General features: G+C 40.6%; 1 protein-coding gene across 5 annotated transcripts in view; it reads left to right on the top strand.

Annotated features, from left to right (window-relative positions):
* Nucleotides 1-22,007, top strand: part of SLC12A7 (solute carrier family 12 member 7) — a 715,067-nt gene that overhangs the window by 500,138 nt on the left and 192,922 nt on the right. For all 5 annotated transcript variants that reach the window (XM_068236473.1, XM_068236472.1, XM_068236469.1 and 2 more), the window contains one exon: nucleotides 21,115-21,283. In XM_068236473.1, the coding sequence (XP_068092574.1) occupies nucleotides 21,115-21,283 (169 nt within the window). The remainder of the gene's footprint in view (nucleotides 1-21,114; nucleotides 21,284-22,007) is intronic.

The raw sequence follows: 22,007 nt of genomic DNA, 5'->3' as shown, positions 1-22,007 counted from the left end.
GTGCTAACTGACCATGGTTTGTTTGATCCACCTAGATTGCTGTCTGATTTGACCTCTGCTTTGGTTTGACTATGCTTTTGTCTCATTCCCTGGTTCATCTGCCTCTCTGACTTGTTTTGCTTAACCATTGAATTCATAAATCATCTGACCTTTGTATGAACTTTCGCCCCGTTCCTGGACTCTGCACTAGTTGGGTCTTTGGGTATTTCATTGGTTACCTCCGAACCAATACTTTGCATGAATACAGTATATACTCGCATATAAGCCTAATTTTTCAGCACAAAAAAGTGCTGAAAAGTTACCCCCTCGGTTTATATGCGGGTCAGTGGAGCAGAACGGATGGTGGAGCAGGTTTTGTTACTGGCAGAGGACCTTAAGGATTGTGCACTAGTGGTCTTGCTCTTGCCAGCTGGCTCCCTGCTGTGTCCATGCCCCCATCCCCTGCAACATGGTGTGCAGAGTGCACTGCTCAAGAGACTACCTGTGTCCCCTGGCTGAATCCGAGTGTGCCAGCAAAGTATAAGTGGTGCAAAGATGGGGGATTCTTCCTGTGTAGCAATCGCTGTCTATGGCATCTTAAGACACAGCTGTATCATCCTTGGGGCACATCTGGCTACAGGGAGAGGGGGTGACTTGCACTGGGGCACATCAGGCTACTGTGGAGGGGGCTATACTGGATAGGGGACTTATACGTGAGACAATCACTTTTTCCTGGTTTCTGATGAAAAAGTAGGTAGCTCGGCTTATACGTGGGTCGGCTTATATGCAAGTATATATGTTAAGTCCTGGGAGCAACCGAAGTTGAGTAGACGTAATCAGTCTCCCATTCGATTGGAGGCTTGGCTATAGGTGAAGATCATGGTGGAGATTGGGAAATTGGATTTGAAGGGTCACTGGGGATCACCTGGATCTCTTACAGCACCAGGAAGCTTCTATGCAATACTTGGAGGGATACCGCCATATTTGTTACTTGAAGGCTATCTTTCGATAGGGTATCTAAATTGCATCCATTGTTCCACATCCAATTCAATCCTGCAGTCTTCTAATCTGAAATGGATGCTTAGGTAGAGGAAGTCTAAAATGTAGTGTTGTATATAAGATTGATAGCGAGCCTCTACATAGAGTGACAGACAGATTTTGTCTCCAAATAAATTGGAAAATCTGTTTTGCAGTCCCTCTAATATTTGCTTAGTTAAAGGAATAGGAAGAGTTCTAGAATAATACAACATTTTTGGGAGGAGAGTCATTTTTATTGTGATCATGCTACCCACCCAGGAGACATTAGTCCATCCAAGATTGTATCAGAGTTAAAGCTGGATCCACACTATAAGCGCTTTTGTGAGCGCTTGTGACTGCTGAGCACTCGCTGAGCGCTTTTTCCCATTCATTTTCTTAAAAATCACGTAAAAATCACATAAAATACACAAAATACATGAAATAAAGATTTTACGTGATTGTTACTGTGATTTTATTGAAAGTGAATGGGAAAAAGCGCTCAGCAATCACAAGCGCTCACAAAAACGCTTATAGTGTGGATCCAGCCTAGCAGTTGCTACAGTAAGGGGGTGTAATTCCAGTAGAACAACGTATCAGGATCATTTGTGATTTTGATACCCAAGTACTTGTAGTGAGGCGATTTGTCATAGTTAAAGGACCACTATCGTGAAAAAGTAGGCAGTTAAAATCTGACAGAACCGACATGTTTTGGGCCAGTCTATCTCCTCATGGATGATTCTCAGGGTTTTCTTTGTTTTCAACAGCATTTCCTGAACAGCAGTTGCAAAGTCTAACTGACAAAATAGTGTGCACCTAAATAGGGAGGCTGGCTGGAATTTTTTTTTAATGCATTATTGAAAAAATTATTGTCATAACAGAGCAATCAGATCTTACAAGTTAGTTGGGCATTATGAATAAACAGAATCCAGTATAGTTATGTCTTTAGAGCATACTGATTTGTATTAAATTGTTAACTGTAGTTGAAACCAATAACCGATCCATCCTTTCAGGAAAGAGGAGGATGAGTATATAGATAGAAAAAAGGAGAGGAGAAGAGAGAAGGAAGAAAGGAAGGAAAAAAGAGGAGAAAGGGGAAAAGGAGGTAGCCATATTATAATAATATAATAGGTCTCTTAGCCATTTTGTAGCAAAAACCTCAAGCGATCAGGGTTTTATACACTTCATAATACTTAAACATTTCCCAGTGTGCCCAAGTATATGTGTATTGTTCTGTCCTATCTTGTGACAGGAGAATGATTTCTTCCATTTGAGCTGTTTTATCCATTCTATGAAGCCACTGGGAGACGGTACGTGGGTCTTGTTGTTTCCATAAGGAGGGTATTATTGCACGGGCAGCATTAACTAAATGTTGGAGGATAGACTTTTTGTATTTTTTTCAAAGGAAAAAAGGACCAGAGTGGAAGAGAAAAAATTGTGGTGTCATGGGTATCTTTTCCAAGGAGATTTTCTCTGTCCACTTGTGGACTTGTGTCCAAAAAGCTGTAAGTTTAGGACAATGTAAAAAAACATGTAGCAAATTGGCACTTGAAGAGCCGCATCTCTAACAGATGACTGGTATCTTACTATTTTGGCAGTTAAACTGCTGTTCAGCAAATGCTGTTGAAAGCAAAGAAAACCCTGAGAATCCCCCATGAAGAGATGGACTGGTCCAAAACCTGTCGGTTCTGTCAGATTTTAACTGCCTACTTTTTTTTTGCGATAGTGGTCCTTTAAGTTTTAAACCAAAGATACTATACACAGACCAATGATCGGCACCTGCCTAGTATAATGAAGACTAAAGTGTACTGAGGAAATGTAACAAAACATAGTATAGGGAGAAAAAAGCTTGCCCCATAAGGGAGGAAACTGCCTCCCTTGAACAGCCGTGGAACTAGTGGGGTTGTGGGGAATCCCTGCCTGCCCCTGCTCTACCATCTGACCTCCATCCTGCTCTGCCTGGTCTCTTCCTTTCCACCTGGATCATGTAAGCCACTGTACATTGCGCACACACTTGTCACTCTTCATAGTCACCCACTTCCGCTAGGTGCTATTGATGCATTGATTTCCTTGCAATATTTGATAATATTTAATTATTGTGTGATATTTTTTTGATATTGCTTGCTTGCCTGCACTGTTAAAATATGATTTTGCGCTATTGGCTATGAGATTTTTGCGTATTGCACTTTATTGTACTAGAGATATATCCATTTTTTGCCACGCTGGTTTGCACAACAACATATTTTTAACCCAGCTGTGTGGGCTCTTTTTTGAGCTCTACACAGTTAATTTTATTACTACTTTTATTACCGTATATTATTGCTCATTTTATAGTCCTATTATGACTTGCAGTTGTGACCACTTTTTTGGGGCTTTATTAAATAGTGTTTTAATTTAATATATAGTATACCTGACATGTACCCTTTTCTTGCAAAAAAGTATTGTTATATCTTTGACCAAATCTTATGAGTGGTGCTATTTTTATGGGGCAAGCTTTGTTTCCCTCCCTATACTTAAACTGGAAGAAGTTTTGAATCAGGATGATACCATTTATTGGCTAACTTAGAGATGGATAAATAGTGAGCTTTCGACTTATAAAAAGCCTTCGTCGGACTGGTTCCTGACCAAAACTGAAAAACACAGCTTATATACACTGACATACAGAGGAGAAACATTCTTTAGCAAACATAAATGTAATTAGATGCCTTAACTGTTACTGAGGAGGCTTTCCCAGGCATCCTATCTAAACTGATAAGATCAATAGAATCCTCAACATGACATAAAGCAGACTCTGGTGATGGGGAGACATCGTAAATTCCTAATTCCAATTGTAACTGGCCTGGTTACATGCACCATTAATTCTAAGCTTAAGAGAATTGTGGCATTTAAAGCCAGCACCTGAAAGCAAATAAAATGAATAGTGACAGTGAATTCCATCTTACACAGCATATGGCACTAAAATGAATGAAAAGATAGAAAAAATTAAAATTAAAAGAATTGTGGCATTTAAAACCCATCGTACCAGCACAAGAAGTTAGAGTCCTTGTTCAAACCATCTTCTACAGTTTTGAACCAATGTATAAACTTAGTTTCTTGTGTTAGTCTCATGTTTCCCGATTTGAAGCCACCCATTAATACAGTGACGCGAAAATCGCTTAAACTGTGTCCAGGTAAACAAAAGTGTGTTGGTATTGGGAGATCAGTATATTTTGTAATATCCTTTCTCCTGCTGTTAATAGTGAATCTGTGGTGTGTCATGCGATCACGCAGTGGTTGACTTGTTTCTCCCACATAAATTCCTTTGGGGCATTTTGCACACATGATCACGTATACCACATTAGATGAGTCGCAGGAAAAGGTGCCTTGTACTTTGTATTCCTGTTGTGTACCTGGTATTTGTATCCTGTCAGTGGAATGGATGTGTTTACAGGTCCCACACGTTTTCCCTCGGCAGGGGAATGTTCCATTCTGTTCTTGCCTATTTAAGGCACTCCTCACTATCATCTGCTTAAGATTGGGTGGCTGTCGGAACGCTAGGAGGGGAGGTTCAGGGAATATTTTTTTCAGTCTCTGATCCTTGTGTAGAACAGGATGAAGTTCTTTTGCAATCTTTCTTAAGATTTCCAGGCGTGGGTTGTAGGTTACTACCAGTGGGACACGGCTCTCTTCCTGGTTCTGCTTGTACTCCAGGAGCTGAGTCCTAGGGATGTTGTTAGCTTTCTTGATTTGGGTCTCAGCCATTAGAGGATTGTATCCCTGTTTTATGAAATTCTTCTTCAGGTAATCCAGGTGTTTGTCTTTGTCATCCTTGTCAGAACAGATCCGATTGCATCTTATTGCCTGGCTGTAAATTATGGAATTATACTTAAACTGGAGAGAGACTCAAATAGCTGAAGTTACTTCAGTAAGTTAGGGATTGTAAAAGGTAGTCCAATAACCCTTCTTATGAAAGAACTCAAGGATTCCACTTTGCCAAACTGCGTGGACTTCTGGCATCAGATCACATGAGAGGATCTGTATCCAAACTCACCGACACCAGAAGTGAAACCTATTGTCTGTTCTCTCTTATTATAGTCTCTTGAAATGCTTCCTCCTCTCAGACAGCATCTTTCAATCATTATTAATTCCTGCTACTTTCATTTTCTGTAAGGGCGGGCCTGCTATACAGTTTCTAATTCCCAGCTAGGTTTATTATCTCAGTTTAATTTCTCAAGAAATTTGTTCTCCTGGGTTTCAGACTCATCACAGGAAATACTGGTATAGACCGGTTCTGTGTCTCCTACAGAAGATCCTGCAATAACAAAAAATCTAGCCACAATGTATATCATCATAATATACTGAAAAGCTTTTAGTAATATAGGAATACAAAGTATAAATGTTATAAACACAATTCAATTATAAAGGCTATATTAATTATTTCCACATTTCCCTCCTGTTTATAATCAAATTGTCATTGCTAGTATATATATAAAAAACACACACAAAAAATACAATCTATGAAATACTCTGCAGAATTCAGGAAAATACCGTAACAAACACAAATCAACATAACTAACTTACATAAATAAACAAACATAATGCAGTGAAATTCTCTTTTGACCAGTTCATTGAATTTCTTAAGGCAAAAACATTAGACATACAGATTATAGGGACATTTACAGTACATACATCATTTAATTCCTTAAATCATACAAACTGCAAACAAACAGCACATTTTAACTCTCACTGTTAAGGGTACCATCCTCCAGAGGCCCCTCCCTTCCCTTGTTGAATTCTTCTATCTCTTGGGATCTGGTGGTAAGATCTCTGTGCTCCTTAGTTCCCAGCTTTACACACCTACATCATTTCTGATTAACTCTAAACCTTCCTATTTCCATCTTACTTTACAACTAGACATAAATACAGAACTGCACGCTCCTGTGTCCACCAAAAAATCTAACGTTCACGTTGCCTACAACAAGGGTGACCTCAAGTTTGTAGCAATCTGCATAATCAACCTTCACAATCATGGCACCCTCATCCACGCCTAGTCACTCAGGACTTTGGTGTCTGTCGGGACACTGTCGAGCCAGGTGACCTTTCTTGCCACATACAAAACATTATCCACGTTTTCTGCGACCTTCATAATCCTTGCATCTACGCCTTTGGGGGCGTAGAGAACGTCCACTGTCATTCACATAACAATCGGTTTCATCATCAATACAATTAACAACATACATGACAACTTTCTTTTTCCCAAACCTAAAAGTGTTCACCTGATGTTGCTGTTTGTTAGCTTCCTGGGTCCATATATTTGCTACTGCAATACCCAGGGATCTTTCTACCTTTTTGTCCCACTTTGCTTCTGATTTGATCTGTGCAACTAGTTTGTTACAGGCTTCAGGATGTAAATGACCTGCAAAATCAAACCTATTTCTCCATAACTGACAGTACTTAGTCCAGCCCGTATTTCTTCTATGCGTAATATATTCATCGTCTGTTGGTTCCGTCTTTGCACCTGATTGACCCATTATCTCTCAAATAAGTAGTATTTTGTCACTGGTCCGTCTTCAGTCAGTTTTTTTTTTTTTAAGGGCGGTGTGCATCCCACCCAGCCTGACTTTTCTTCTAATACCTCAAGGATTTTGCCTAGACCTAACAAAACTTACTGATGGGTTAAATCTGATTGTTTAACCTCCCTTACAATGTCAATCTACAACACTAGACATTTGTATGCATAGACCAAAAAAAATCAGTACTTACAGGATGCAATTTGAAGGCTTCCTTTCCTGGGGAGCTCCTTCTACCTATATTTTTACGACACTACTACAGTTTGGACAGGAACTCTCGTACTTGGTTCTTTTGAAAGTAGTCCAGGTATGAACACACTCACGTCTGCAGCTGGCCTCTTTGAACAGAGAATTTTACTCCAGGGGTCTTTTACGTTGACTCCATGGATTGTGAGTCAATGAATGCAGCCACTTCTTCGAATGCAGAGGTGCTTAACTTGAATCCTTGTGCAGATTGTTTGACACTCCTCCCTATATTGCCTGATGAAGCGGGGTTGAACCTGCGGAACGCGTTGCATTTCTTTTTGGAGTTCCTAATAAACGTGTTTGACTGTCTAAATCGCAGTCGTTGTTGTGTCTGCTTGAGGGAGGTAAGACCACCATAAATAGTTTGGGGTTTGCCAAGGAGTTATGGTTCTGCAGTGCAAATGCTCAATATTAACTTCATGAACCAGTGAGTTGGAGCAGCCAGTACTCAATAAAAAGAAACAGAACAATTATTAATTGGCCTCAGGCTCCATGTCATCTTGGTTCAAACAACAATTACTTTATTGCACAAACATTATTTTAATGTAGAGACTTTTAATGTAGAGACTTTCTGCGCAGAAATAAGTTTTTAACTGATACCTGTGTATTGGTTCCAATCAAGGAGCCTTTTTGTGATTTGAATCATGTTTGTGCAATAAAGTAATTGTTGTTTGAGGTAAGACCACCACTTCCTCCTTCAATTTTGCCATTTAAGTTGGTTTTTAAGCTCATTTAATCTAATCTTATACTTTTGGCGCCTCTGTTCATTGTATACACTTCTTCAAATGCGTTCACACCAAAGATACTTTCCGGCTTCGAAGGACCAAAATGTTAAAGGTAATTCAATAACCCTTCTTATGAAAGAACTCGAGGATTCCACTTCGCCAAACTGCAATGTTACCTTTTTCACACTCGTGGACTTCCTGTGTCGGTGAGTTTGGATACAGATCCTCTCGTGTGATCTGATGCCAGAAGTCCACGCATGTGAATAAAGATAACATTGCAGTTTGGCGAAGTGGATTCCTTGAGTTCTTTCATAAGGGTTATTGGATTACCTTTAACAGGATTCATGCTGATCAATGCTATAGCTCTGGATAGCCCCATTACACCTAATAGAACTGGCCAGTGGGTCCATCATCAAAGCAATGATCACCGGGGAGAGGGGACACCCCTGACAGATTCCCCTCTGAATGTGGATAGGCTGGGAGTCTGAACTAGGGAGCTTTAGGCCGGCCAAGGGAGTTGAGTAGAGCTGCCGAACTATGTGTCCACCCGTCAAACCAATGTGCTGCAGGATGCGCATCGCATATTTCCATGAGATGGTGTTGATGGCCTTTTTAATGTCCAAGGCCAATGACACCACAGCTTTGCCAGTCATTTTAGCATGCTGGGTAATTTTAAGAATTGTTTTATTCAGATAAATACCACACATTGGCACATGTAGCATGTTGATGACTTTGTAGCTTTATAGGGATGAATCTGCTGAGTGACGGAACCAAAACTGATTTTACTTTTTACAGTCTTATAAAGTGCACTTCTGGGCACCCTTCAGTCATAGACTGTATACTCTGTTGAGGATTCTGAGAAGTTTAGGTTTTTTCTCAGTTTGTGTTTGTGGCTGGCATTAACAGCTTTAGAAATGTATCATCATGTAATCTACCATGATTAGTAGAGGGTGTGGTACCAATGGAGTCCGAGGACCTTCCAAAGGAGACAAAAAATGAGACAGGGATTCCAGGAGCCCCTGATAGTGTAGCACGTAGAGGGTATGGGACACTCAACAGTATGTGCAGAATACTCACAAAAATAAGTTGCAAGACCGGCAACCACAGTGTAACGGCTGGTGAGGAAAGCCCGTCCTCACTCGAGTTCTTTAGTCTTCGACAATTTAAGTCGCTCTCCAGGAAAAGGAGAAAAGGGTGCAAGAGGGGGGGGCGTGGCTTGGCGATGGCCGCGGTAAGACGCGTGTAGGAAGAGCTCCGTCCTGAGTGGTCCCCAGCCGACTCCCCGCTAGATACAGAGAGCCCTAAATCGGCAGGATGGGAAAGGAGAAGAAGGACAAGAAAGCTAAGGGTGCAGGAAGAGCGACCAGCGCCGAGATCGGAACTTTTTTCCGGCAGACTGGCTCCCGCTCCAACAGAAAGCATGATGACGCAGCATCCAGCGCTCCTTCCCGATCAGAGGTACACAGATCTCAGCATGATCATTCCCCCTCACCCCACAAGAGCATTCGCTCTCAAGCTACACCAGAGGGGTCCCCCGAAGTTTCTGATGGGGATGAAGATGGGGGAAGAGGAAGAACTTGACATTAAGGCCCTGCTACGCAGCATTCCATCCAAACGTGATTTTGAGGCCTTTGCCCTTCGCATAGAGACAGCGTATAAACGGGACATTGAGGAGGTGAGAGCTGATCTGTATGATGTTGGAGATAGAGTGGATATTTTAGAGAAGAATCAAGAAACTTTAGAAAAGAAGGTGGAAGAGCTTATTCAAAAATCTCAAGCACAAGATCAAGCCCACCTCGAGCACGTGTTAAAAATGGACGATCTGGAGAACAGGGGACGGCGCAACAATGTGCGAATAAGGGGTCTCCCGGAGGCAACGAAATATGAGGATCTACTACCATCAATACAAGGTATTTTCAGGATTTTGCTGGGAAAGGAGGACGATTTTGACATTGTGATTGACAGAGCCCATAGAGCTTTTGGCCAAATGCGTAATAACCTTCCAAGAGATGTCATATGCAGGTTACACTCCTACACCATTAAAGAGGAGATAATGAATGCAGCCAGAGAGAAGGGCTCAATCGATTTTGACGGAGTTACCCTCCTATTTTTCCCGGATCTATCCAGATATACATTACGGCTACGTCGAGCCACAAAACCTCTTCTGGAAGCAGTGAAATCTACAGGGGCACTATATGCATGGGGATTCCCCTTTCGTTTGCTAATAAAGAAGGAAGGCAAGTCGATCGTTTTCCAGAGTCCAAAAGATCTACCAAAGATTCAAGATTTTCTTACCTGTGATAAAATTTTACTACCAGACTGGCCCTCTATGGAAGAAATTGAGCCCCTTCCTCAAAAAGAACGCTGGCAAAGAGCGAGACCATCTGACCCTAGACGCAGACAAAGACTATTGTCAGAAGATGGCTGAGGTTTATTAGTACTAATCTTCTGTATTCACCTTTTCAATCCGGAGTATAATTTCGGTGACACGTTATACACCCTTAAATAACTAGAGCATAAGGTTTTACACTACTATCATAATGCCTTTTTATTAGAGACTTTAGGTTTCTTATTGAATAGATGCATTATCAATAGCATAGTTTATGTTTATGCAAAAATGACCTGTTTTTTATATCGCAGTATATATGCTTTAAGTTTGGTTTTGCCGATTTAATATGTCTTGATACATTTTTGGCGGGGGGGAGGGACTTGGGGACACTATGGGCTCTGGGGCTATCGCCGAGCTACTTCTCTCACATATGGTGACGCAGTCTAAATATTTTTGGGGTGACTGCAGTGGCGTTATGCCACCACAATTTAAGCTCCAGTATGTTGTGGAGCTAATAACATCAGGGGATGGGTGTAAAACGGCTGGTTGGCTGTCTAAGGGGGGGGGGGGGGAGGGAGGAAGGTTCCTATCTCGGTGGTTCACACAGATGAAAAACTATAGCTCTTGGTTATATATCCGCCATGGCAACTAAAATATGCTCTTTGAACGCAAATGGTCTAAACGAGCCTGCTAAACGATCTCACATTTTATATCAATGTCATAAGGAGAGGGCAAAAATCATTCTCTTACAGGAGACACATTTTATGAAGGGGAAAGCTCCAGTCCTGACATTTAATAAATACTATCCTAAATGGATCTGTAGTAACTTTGAGGGTGGGAAATCACGGGGAGTAGCCATTGCATTTCATAGGTCCAGCCAATTTGAGATAAAAGACACTAAGATAGATAGGGATGGGAGATATATATTTGCTAAGATAACACTTTCAAATGTCACCCTTACTATTGCTAGCATTTATTTGCCTAATATTGATCAAACTAATGCTCTTAGCTCCATACTTCTACAACTAGATGAATTTAGCGAAGGTAGAATAATTATTGGGGGTGATATAAATATGACCCTGGATCCAACACTTGATACATCTAGGGGTGTATCATCTCTCTCCAAAAAGAAACTCCACCCAATTAAAAGGCTACTTTTTGAACTTCAATTGGTAGATATATGGAGGATCTCTAACCCAAAGTCCAAGGACTATACTTTTTTCTCCAAACCACATGGGAGCTATAGCAGAATAGATTTATTCTTAATATCCCATAATATGCTTTCTTGGAAGGTATCCTCACATATTGGCCCTTCATTGTGGTCAGACCACTCACCAGTCTTCTTAAAATTTACAATTCCCGGGATTACACGCCCTCACTTTAACTGGAAGTTAAATCTTGCATTATTACAGGATAAAGATTGCAAAGCTCGCTTGATACATGCGTTACAAGACTATATTGCCAATAACTCTGGGGAAGATGGGGTATCTGCAGTATCTAAATGGTATGCCCACAAATGTGTGATGAGAGGAGTTCTGATTCAGTTAGGTTCTCAACGTAAGAAAGAAAGAGCGTCTAAAATTATAGCTTTATTATCAGATATTGAGAAATTAGAGCAACTCCACAAGCAATCAATCTCAGATCAGACCCTAGAGACACTACAAGAAAAACGAGACTCTCTTAAAAAGATTCTAGAACAATCTAGAATGGATAATCTGATGAGGTATAAAAGTAAACTATACGAACAAGCTAATAAGTGTGGTCGGTTACTAGCCTTCTCTCTGCGACAGAAGAGAGCTTCCACATTTATACCGGCTATTTTTAATATGCAGAAGCGTAAAGTACACTCCTCAGAGGAGATAGCAAAGGTGTTCCATGTGTATTATAAATCATTATATAATCTAAAGATAGATAATCCCCCGCCAGGTTTGCTAGAAAATTTTCTTTCACAAAACAAATTACCATCATTATCGGAAACTCAAATAGAAGCATTAAATGAACCTCTTACAGAGGATGAATTTACTTTGGCTATTAATATGCTTAAACCAGGGAAGGCGGCAGGCCCTGACGGGTTCTCTTCAGAATATTTTAAATTATTTAGAAGCCAATTGGCCCCCTTATTCACAACAGCATTTAACGAGATTGGCAAAGGTGCCAGGCTACCAACTGAAGCCAAAGAAGCACATATTACAGTTATCCCAAAGCCAGGGAAAGATCCCCTTTATAGCACCAATTACTGTCCAATCTCTTTGATTAACGTTGATTTAAAAATCTATTCAAAAATATTAGCTAACCGTCTTTTACCTATTATCCCAGATATTATTCATTTGGATCAGGTGGGTTTTGTCCCTGGGCGTGAGCCTAGGGACAATACCATAAAAACGCTACTTCTTTCCAATTATATTCAAAAAGCAAAAATTCCAGGCCTTCTACTGGCGCTTGACGCGGAGAAGGCCTTTGATAGGCTCTCATGGGCTTTCTTGAAGGCCTCATTAACACAGCTTGGCTTTCCACTGGGCTCTCGCTTTTTCGATCAAATTTTTGCCCTATATGACTATCCTATGGCCAAACTAAAAATAAACGGGCTCCTGTCTGAACCTCTCCCAATCAGTAACGGTACCCGTCAGGGCTGCCCGCTCTCGCCTCTACTTTACATAATATCCATGGAACACCTGGCCATAGCTATTAGAGATAATGTGGATATACACGGCGTGTCTATGGGCTGTGCTCATTATTAACTCTCCATCTTTGCAGATGACCTCTTAGTATATATCACAGATCCAGTTACATCCCTTCCAAATCTAATGAAAACGATCCAAACATTCGGAGATATTAGTAACTTTAAAATTAACACTTCCAAATGCGAAGCTCTAAATTTATCACTACCACATAGATTATACTGCAATCTTAAGAGATCATTCCCCTTTTCATGGAAAGAGGACTATATCACCTATTTAGGACTACGAATTACCAAAGATAATTCGCTTTTATATAGAGAGAACTTTTTGTCTTTATTACATAAATTCCAGGAGGACCTGCAGAGATGGAGAGGTGTATTACACTCGTGGTCCGGACGTATAAATATTATCAAGATGAACCTGATGCCAAGATTACTATACCCCCTTCAGACATTGCCTATCTATATCCCTATGACTTTCTTTAGGAAGATAGATTCTTTATGGCTCAATTATATATGGGGAGATAAGGGCCATAGAATAGCCAAGAATGTTCTTCATAGAATGAAAGAAGCAGGGGGCATGGCTCTCCCAAAACCAAAATTATATCAAATAGCTACCCATTTAACACGTATAAGAGATTGGTATCAGGGTTCTCGGCAATGGGTACAAATAGAAAATGCTTTATCTGACCTGGGCCTTAAAGCAGCTATATGGATTTACCCCCAAGATAGATTAGCGCCAGCTAAAAATTGGTCTTATATTACTAAAATGACTCTCCAAATTTGGGACAAGCTCCTTAAACAACATAGAGTTTTTTCTTACTTAGGCCCTTTAACGCCTATTTGGAATAATATTGTCTTTGGTCCGGGTTTTAACCCTTCATATACTATTCGGAAATGTCTTGGAGACCAAGCTACATTACAAGAGATTATGCCTGATAATCTAACCCCATCTAAACAGGATTTGATGACTAGGGGTAATGTTTTGGCCATCCCACAATTTGAGTATTTCCAATTCTTACACTTTCTCAGGCAATGTCTGAGGGGGGGATACACAAACAGGGAAGCGAGCGAGGTGGAAAAGCAACTTTTTTTTATCCCCTCTTGATAAAAAAGCGCTCTCAACTTATTATTGTATGATGCTAGATATAGTATATGACTGTAAACCAGCATATATCTCCAAATGGCATATTGAACTAGATAGGGTGTTTACAGATAAGGAATGGGATAAAGCCTTTATATTTACAAACATAATATCCCTCTCCAATCGGGGCAAAGAGAACGCCTTTAAAATATTATCAAGATGGTATAAGACACCAGCAGTCATACATAAAATTTTCCCATCTGAAACCGCATTATGTTGGAGATGTTCACAAGAAGTTGGGACCATGGTTCATATTTGGCATTCTTGTCCAGTAATCCAACAATTTTGGATTAAAATATGTGCTATCATTAAAGATTGTCTATATATAGAAATCGATAATTCTCCCTCAGCCTTGCTTTTACTAATTCTACCAATGCCAATTCGTAAATTCAAAAGATCTCTACTGAGACACTTCCTATCTGCAGCCCGTCTTACTATTCCAAAATTTTGGAAAACCACTACTATGCCATCTATTCGGGATTGGTATAAGGAAATGCAATATATTGAGCATATGGAACAACTGGTGCAAGAAACACATAGTAGGCAATTATCGCATGCAAACTCCTGGCTACTGTGGCACATCTACCTGGAATCAGAAGCAGGGAAAAAAATGATTGGTATATAGGAGAATTTGGTCTACCTATAATCAAACATGGTTTTCTTAAGCTGTATTTTTGGTAATGCTGTACTTGGTAAAAACTTTCACTATGTAGAGGAGGAGGGTTAGGTTTTCCTTTCTTATAGAGAGGGTACTCTATCATTATTAACAAACTGTTGCTTAAGGCGGATTTGCTTTACGTTACATACTTAGCAGTATTTGGTATTTTTATTAGATGTGTTCCACTGAGGGGGGGATTTATGGGAGATGGGGGGGGGGTGGAGGGGGGAGATATGGGTAAGAGTAAGGGGGGAGGGATAGGGAGAAAAGGCCGGGAAATTTTGGAACTCAAGGGATAAATGTATATTACTGTGTTAATAGTACAACTTATGAGGCTTATGCTTTTATTTGAATAATTCTTCAGGATTCTCTATAATAATAATCACACTATGTTATTTACAATGTTTTTTAAGTTGCTAATCAAACAGATATTAATCGTTATATATATACTTCTTTGTATGTCTTATTCCTCGGATTTCAATAAAAATTCTTTGAAATAAAAAAAAAAGGGTGCAAGAGTTCCAAGGAACCAACATACACGGCCAACACCCTGGGCTGAAAGGGTTGGTGTGGGATATTACTGGGAGGGAGGAGGCACCCCAAGATGTGAAGTGTGGAAGGGATAATGTCAGCTGGATAAAACATAAATAAATTGGCTTATATCTAAAAGAAGGGGGTAGCCCAAATAAACAAATACAATTTTTAATAGAAACAAGACACTTGAATTATTATGCATTTCACGGATGACAGTCCGCTTCCTCAGATCAAATAACAAAAGTGTCTCAATACTAGCGTTTTGCAAGTAGGAAGCACCTCTAAGAGAGCTTCCTATGTAGTCCTTTATAACACTTACGGTACCGAAAAGGCATGCAATTAAATAAACAAGCCAGCTACAGCCACAGGAGTATCTGCAATGGATTTTATATTTCCCCTGGTGGGGTGAAAAAATGTCTCCTTTAATGATACTGTGGCACAAATGGAATGCCAGACAGGGAAAAGTATCACCCTTCACTATTGGCCACCTACTTCCACGAACATCTGTATGCACTAAACGGTTTGTAGGATACCAGATGTGAAAATAGTAACAGAAATAGAGCAGGCATATACTATTACCTGTCCTGATGCATGTCGCTCCCCCTGTTCTCATGTATGCCCACCACATCATGCCTAAAAGCCCCCCGGAAATCCTCTTCCAGGTCGCTCTACTGTGCAGGCACTGGCCGGGCTGCACGCATCCTACAGTGCTCTTCACGTGCGTATTTTCACATCTGGTATCCTTTCATGTGTGTACCAGAATCTTTCAAGATGTGCGAATGATGTTTTAGGCAACTTTTAATGTCACGACTGGCAGTATTAAATGTGGAGACAAAAGAATCCCTCAACCCGTGGGCAGGGTTGCCTTTGTCTCCACATTTTATACTGTCAGTTGTGACATCGAGTGTAGCCTAAAACGTGATTGACACATATTGATATTGTATATGTGTTTACCTTGGAACTGTGGATGACCTTACATAGTTAGTTTGGTTGTAAAAAGAGATTCGTCCAAGTCCAACCAGAAAAAATAAATAAAAAAAAAAAACATCCTGAACCTGCATATACAGTATCCCAGTTAATCCAGGGGAAGGCAAAAAAACCTTACAAGGCCTGGGCCAATTAGTCTTAAAAGGGAAAAATTCCTTCCCGACTCCAGATAAATCCCTGGATCAACTCTTCCGGGAATTACCTAATAATTATAGCTATAGATACTCTTCAATGCAAGGGAAAAATCCAAGTCCTCTTTATATGCAGATATAGATTTTGCCATAACTACTTTCTGAGGTAAGATGTTAGATTTTAACCACTCTCACTGTGAAGGACCCCTTTCTAAATAGATGGCAAAAACTTTTTTCCTCCATACGCAAATCATGTTCCCTAGTTTGTCCAACCTTTCTTGGTAAGTGAGATCTTCCATCCCTCTGATTAATTTAGTTGCCCATCTGTGTACCTGTTCCAGAAGGTCAATGTCCTTTCTATAGTGTGGTGCCCAAAACTGTATTCCATATTCCAGATGTGGCCTCACAAGTGATTTATACAGAGGGAGGGAGTAGGAAGTATACTAGCATGTTAAGCTATTATTTCCCTTTTTTCTGCATCCCAGAGTTTTATTTGCTTTAGCTACTGCTGCTTGGCATTGTATATGATTACCTAACTTGTTATCAACCAGTATTCCTAAGTCCTTCTCCATGTCTGTTGTTCCCAACTGTATGCCATTTATTTTATATGATGAGCTGCCATTGGTTCATCCAAGGTGTATGACTTTACATTTATCAACATGAAATTTAATCTGCCATTTGCCTGCCCATATGGCCATGTTGTCAAGATCCTGTTGTAATATGTCACTTAGTGTTGATAATTCTATTAGCCTTAGTGTTGATACTTCTGCACACTTTTATATCATCTGCAAAGATGGCTAAATTACTCTGTAGTCTGTCTACTAGATCATTGATAAATAAATTGAAAATAATTGGACCAAGTACTGATCCTTGAGGTACCCCACTGGTAACAGATTCCCATTTTGAGTATGTTCAGTTTACCACCACTGTTTGCCTTCTATCCCGTAACCATTTCTCTATCCACATACATGGATTATTATGCTTCCTCCTTATTCTCTTTCAAGTTGGTCGTTTTTAATCTCTTGAATATTTTCATATTGCCCCTTATTATCTACACATCGCAGCTTCTTACTTAGGCTCATCCATTCCGGACAGTCAGCCGCATCTGGTTCCTATGGATACCCGACGCTGGCAGATTGGTGACGCGACCGCGTCACTTCCGTTAGTTGCGCTACGTCACTTCCAGTTCTTATTCCGAGTACCGGAGATATAAGGGCCCTACGCTCAGTCGCACATCAGCCTCGTCTGAAGCGGGTAGAACCCGCATGATGCATTAAGGCTCTCCTGCGGTCTCCTCCTTGGTCATACGTGTCCCTCCATGCCATACCACATGTAAGCTCTCCACTTTCACCCTTGCAGCTGCGATTCCTTTGTGATCTTTCACTTTTTCCACGGCTCACCTCGTTTCCCTTTAGCCGTGTTTATCTAGATACTCACGCCTATCACTTTATTCACTCTCCTCAAATTCTCTTTGAGGATTTTTTCCTACTTGTGACACTTTCACAGTCTACCTATGGGGTTAGACCCCATTCTTTTTATTAGGCTGCTTACCAGTTTCATTGTTTTGCTCACGTGTTTCATATCTAATTGTTATAATTAGCCTGTATTTTTGAGGTTGGAGGCACTAGAGATGACTTATAATATTTTACACTCTTGAATATTTGTTATTGTATTTGGAGACACCGCAGTTCACCTCTTGGTGAAATTTTAATGTTTTTAATTGATTTTGAAAATGTTCAATAAAATGTGTTTTATTTTTTGAATCATGTGTGCTGGTCTGGTGCTATCATAAGGGTACTTTTCTCTCTCTTTTTTTCAAATGACTCTATCCACATACACACACTTTCTCCTAGTCCCTGTATCCTCAGCTTCTACACCAGACTATTGTGGGAACAGTGACAAACGCCTTTGCAAAGTCCAAGTACACTACATCTATAGCTTTCCCAAGATCTAAATTTTAATGCACTACTTCATAAAAGCTGAGTATGCTGCTGAGACAGGACCTGTCTTTAGTAAAACCACGCTGTAAAACTGAAATAAGATTATTCTGTGCTACATAATGTTGTATAGCATCCCTTAGGATACCTTTAAACAATTTACACACAACTGATGTTAAAGAGACTCAGAGATCAACTAAAGTAAAGCTCTGATACTTACACGGGGCTTCCTCCCGCCCCATAAACACGTCTAAGTCTCACACTGTCCTCCCGTGATCTTCCGTTCAGCTGCAGTAAGCCCCAGTAACAGGCTCAGTGACGTCAGTCTGGGACTACTGCGCATGCGCGGGAGGTTTGCACAGACTGGCATCAACTGAGTCTGTTACGGGGGCTCTCCACGGCTAAACGGCAGATCGCGGGAGGATGGCATGGGACTTAGACGTGTTTATGGGGCGAGAGGAAGCCCCGGGTAAGTATCAGAACTTTTCTTTAGTTGATCTCTGAGTCTCTTTAAGTTTACAGGTCTATAGTTTCCTCGCTCTGATTTTTTTCCCTTCTTGAATAAGGGGAAAACATCAGCTGTACGCCAGTCATAAGGAACTGACCAAAAGAGAATCGCAGAAAATAAGATAAAGTGGCTTATCGATAACTGAACTCAACTCCTTCAATAGTGGTTGCCATCTGGGCCAGGTGCCTTGTCTATCTTAGTCTTATTTAATTGTGCCTGCTCACCTTCCTGTGTTGGGCAATTCACACTGAATGAGGTAGATTGGAAACAAACCAGGGCCATATTATGAGTTAAAGGCATCACCTTGGTAAAACAGACGCAAAGCAAGCATTTTAAATTTCCGCTTTAGCTCGGTTCTCCACAATCAAATTTCCCACCTGATCTTGTAAAAGTCCTATATTTTTCTGCTTCCAGTTTTACAAGTCTGATGACTTTTTTGCAGTTTTTGTTACATTCCCTATAATTCTTTAGTGCAGATGCAGTCCCCTAATTCTTTAGGCACTAAAGGCATTCCTTTTACACTTCATCATGCCTAAAACAGTATTATTTATCCATACTAGCATTTTTTTAGATCTAGAATTTTTATTTCCATAAGATATGTACATTCTACAATAGTCATAACGGGCCGGGATTGGCAACGGGAAATCAGAGATGTGAAGTACCAAGGATCAGACAAAAGGTTAGTGATTCAGGCAGAGTCGGCAACAGATCAGAAGGCGGAAGTAATGCAAGGGTTAAACAGGAGGATAGTCAGAAGGCAAGGCAAGAGTCACACACAGTAATCAGAATACAATATCAATGAAAAGCAATAGCTAGCTATGTGCAAAATCCCTGGGGTCCTGCCAGTTCAAAAGCACTCGGATCTAATGCTGGATACACACCATGCGTTTCTGCGTTCGTTGCGTCCGTCGATACGCATCGATTCGATTATTTCCGACATGTCCGATTCACGTTTCGATGCATTGTTAGGTCGATTTGCCATACTTTACAAGGCAATCGACATAAAAATCATCGAAATGCGTTCGGAAATGCTCGGAAATAATCGAATCGACGCGTATCGACTGACGCATTCGATGCGGAAACGCATGGTGTGTATTCAGCATAACTGGGTCTGCGGCTTAACAAGGACTGTCAGCTACAACAGACACCAGAGCACTGACCGCTCAAGGAATATATAGGCAGCTCTGGGTCTGTAGCCCTGCCCCCTGAACAGGTGATCAATCAGGGAATAACTAGGGCGGAGATGTGTCAGCTGATTGCTGGTCAGCTGACACGCTTCCTAAGTCTATAAGCTTTCTTACTTGCTGCGCGTGTGTGTTTGAAAGTGCCAGCATTACTAGCCTCCTCGAGAGACCTGCGTGCAGAGGAAATGGAGTCACTCCTGGAAGTCACGGAAGTGCCTGCCCTACAATGCTGACTGCGAGCAGGAGAGGTGAGTCTGCTATTCCTGACATTGCCATTTACTTTCAGTGTCCTATCCCTGTAATTGACTCTCCCAGTCTACAAGTCTTCTTAAAGTTAGCCTTTGTAACTACTTATGTGATTTCCTACAGTATATCTATGTTGGGCAGGACTTCAGTTCCTGCCCAGCCACGTAAATAAACTTTAATAGCGGCAGATGGCTGTCACACACTCCCGCACAGGTACTCGCTGCCGCCTATTAGAGGGAAGGTGATTGAATGGGAACACCGTTCCCATTCATTATTCTAAGTCCCCGTGTCAATGATTGCCGGCATCAATGAGATGCCTGCGTCGTATATTCCCGAGTCAAACGTCCACGCATTACTTCCTGTTTAGCATACTTATAGTATGCTAATAGGAAATCATGTGCGAGGACATCTTGTGGACAAATAGTAAAATTACACCTACATTCATTTTTCTTTTTTTTTTTTTTTATAAAAGGACCTACCATTACAATTAAAATTAACCCGAAATGCTACTATATCACAAGTGTCTTCAAACAAATCTTCCTTTATTCAGAAATGCTAGTACAAAAAAACCCCTCATAACCCATTAAAAAGAGCAGACCTGCCGTGTTCTGCTGTATCACAGCCGTCTGTGTCTCACATATATCTTCCCACTCACATATGCACATCCATCACAAAAGTCCTGTGTCACTCCCGGGAGCATCAAACTATCTGCTGGCAGCAAATTAGTTACCCTCTGATATTCACGAAATCAACACAATCTTCTATGAGTGCTGTTTGTTTCACACCATAAATTTCCATAAGCTGGCACAGGAAAAAGCCTTCAGGATATTTATAACAGAGCTTGTGGTATAGCATAAGCTTGATAGCACATACTGCACGTATAAAGCTGCAAGCACAGGTTGCCGCTGAGGGCTCTCACCACCTTGCATGCGTTGGCCCAGCACGGCTTAAAGCCCTCAGCGGCAACCCGTGCTTGCAGCTTTATACGTGCAGTATGTGCTATCAAGCTTATGCTATACCACAAGCGCTGTTATAAATATCCTGAAGGCTTTATGCAAATCCAAGAATTTATGCAAATTATGTTTTATTTATTGAACATAATAGTATCCATTTATAAAGTGCCAACATATTCCATGGGTCTGTACAAAGTAAGAAACAAACATGGGTTACATAATAATACAGACAATAGTGTACATCAAACAGACACTGGTACAAAATATGTTCTGTTGTTGACACAGTGATATTCTGAGCAAACATTTATTTCAGGCCTCAGATTTTAGTGTTGCTCAACTTGGATTCTGAGCAGAATGTAAAGCATCCCAGAATGTTGTCTCTAACTACACAATTAAAGGCTGGAAAAGGATTGACAATTGTGGGTTCTGTGCTGCAAGGAACATTTCTTGATAAACACGATGAAGCTCAAAAAGGAGAAGAAGTAAGTTATTTACTTTGTTGTTGTTTTCTTCCTGCATGTAGTCTCAAAGACACATGGGCCCAAATGCAGTTCACTTTGAGTTTCCTCCTACAATATAATTTTTCAACTTCTTTTTAAAATAACATTGTAATACTTTGCAAGTGAAAAATTACCAAAAAGTAGGTGAAAGTGTACCAACAAAATTATTTTAAGTATTTTCTTGCTTGCTGGTGACTTAAAAGGCACCATCTAGGAGAAAACTCAGGAGAAAAAGTCAATTGCATAGGGGCCATGGGCCCCTATGCTATTCATTTGGGCCTAGGAGATAAGTTTTCTCTTAGGACAGTGACGGGTAACCTTGGCACTCGAGCTGTGACAAAACTACAAATCCCATCATGCCTCTGCCTCCTCGAGTTATGCTTAGAGCTGTCAGAGTATTGCAATGCCTCATGGGACTTGTAGTTCCACCTCAGCTGGAGTGCCAAGGTTAGCCAACACTGTCCTAGGAGATAGTTTTTTATCTTCTGTTTAAAACAATGTTCAGCACTTTTCAATTGAAAAAATATTAAAAGTAGGTGAAAAAGTATTGTCAAAATTATTCTGTGTATTTTGTTGCTTTCTAGTGGACTAAAAGACATTTTATTGATAAGGTGTGAAACATCACCTAGGAGAAAACTTAGATGAAAGAGTTCATTGCATATGGGCCATTATTGTTTTATTTTTGAGGCATGTAAGATCAAACATT

This window comes from Hyperolius riggenbachi, chromosome 5 (genome assembly GCF_040937935.1).
Source record: "Hyperolius riggenbachi isolate aHypRig1 chromosome 5, aHypRig1.pri, whole genome shotgun sequence".
Taxonomy (NCBI): domain Eukaryota; kingdom Metazoa; phylum Chordata; class Amphibia; order Anura; family Hyperoliidae; genus Hyperolius; species Hyperolius riggenbachi.
The sequence above is the reverse complement of the archived record's forward strand: the minus strand, read 5'-3'. Positions and strand labels throughout refer to the sequence as shown.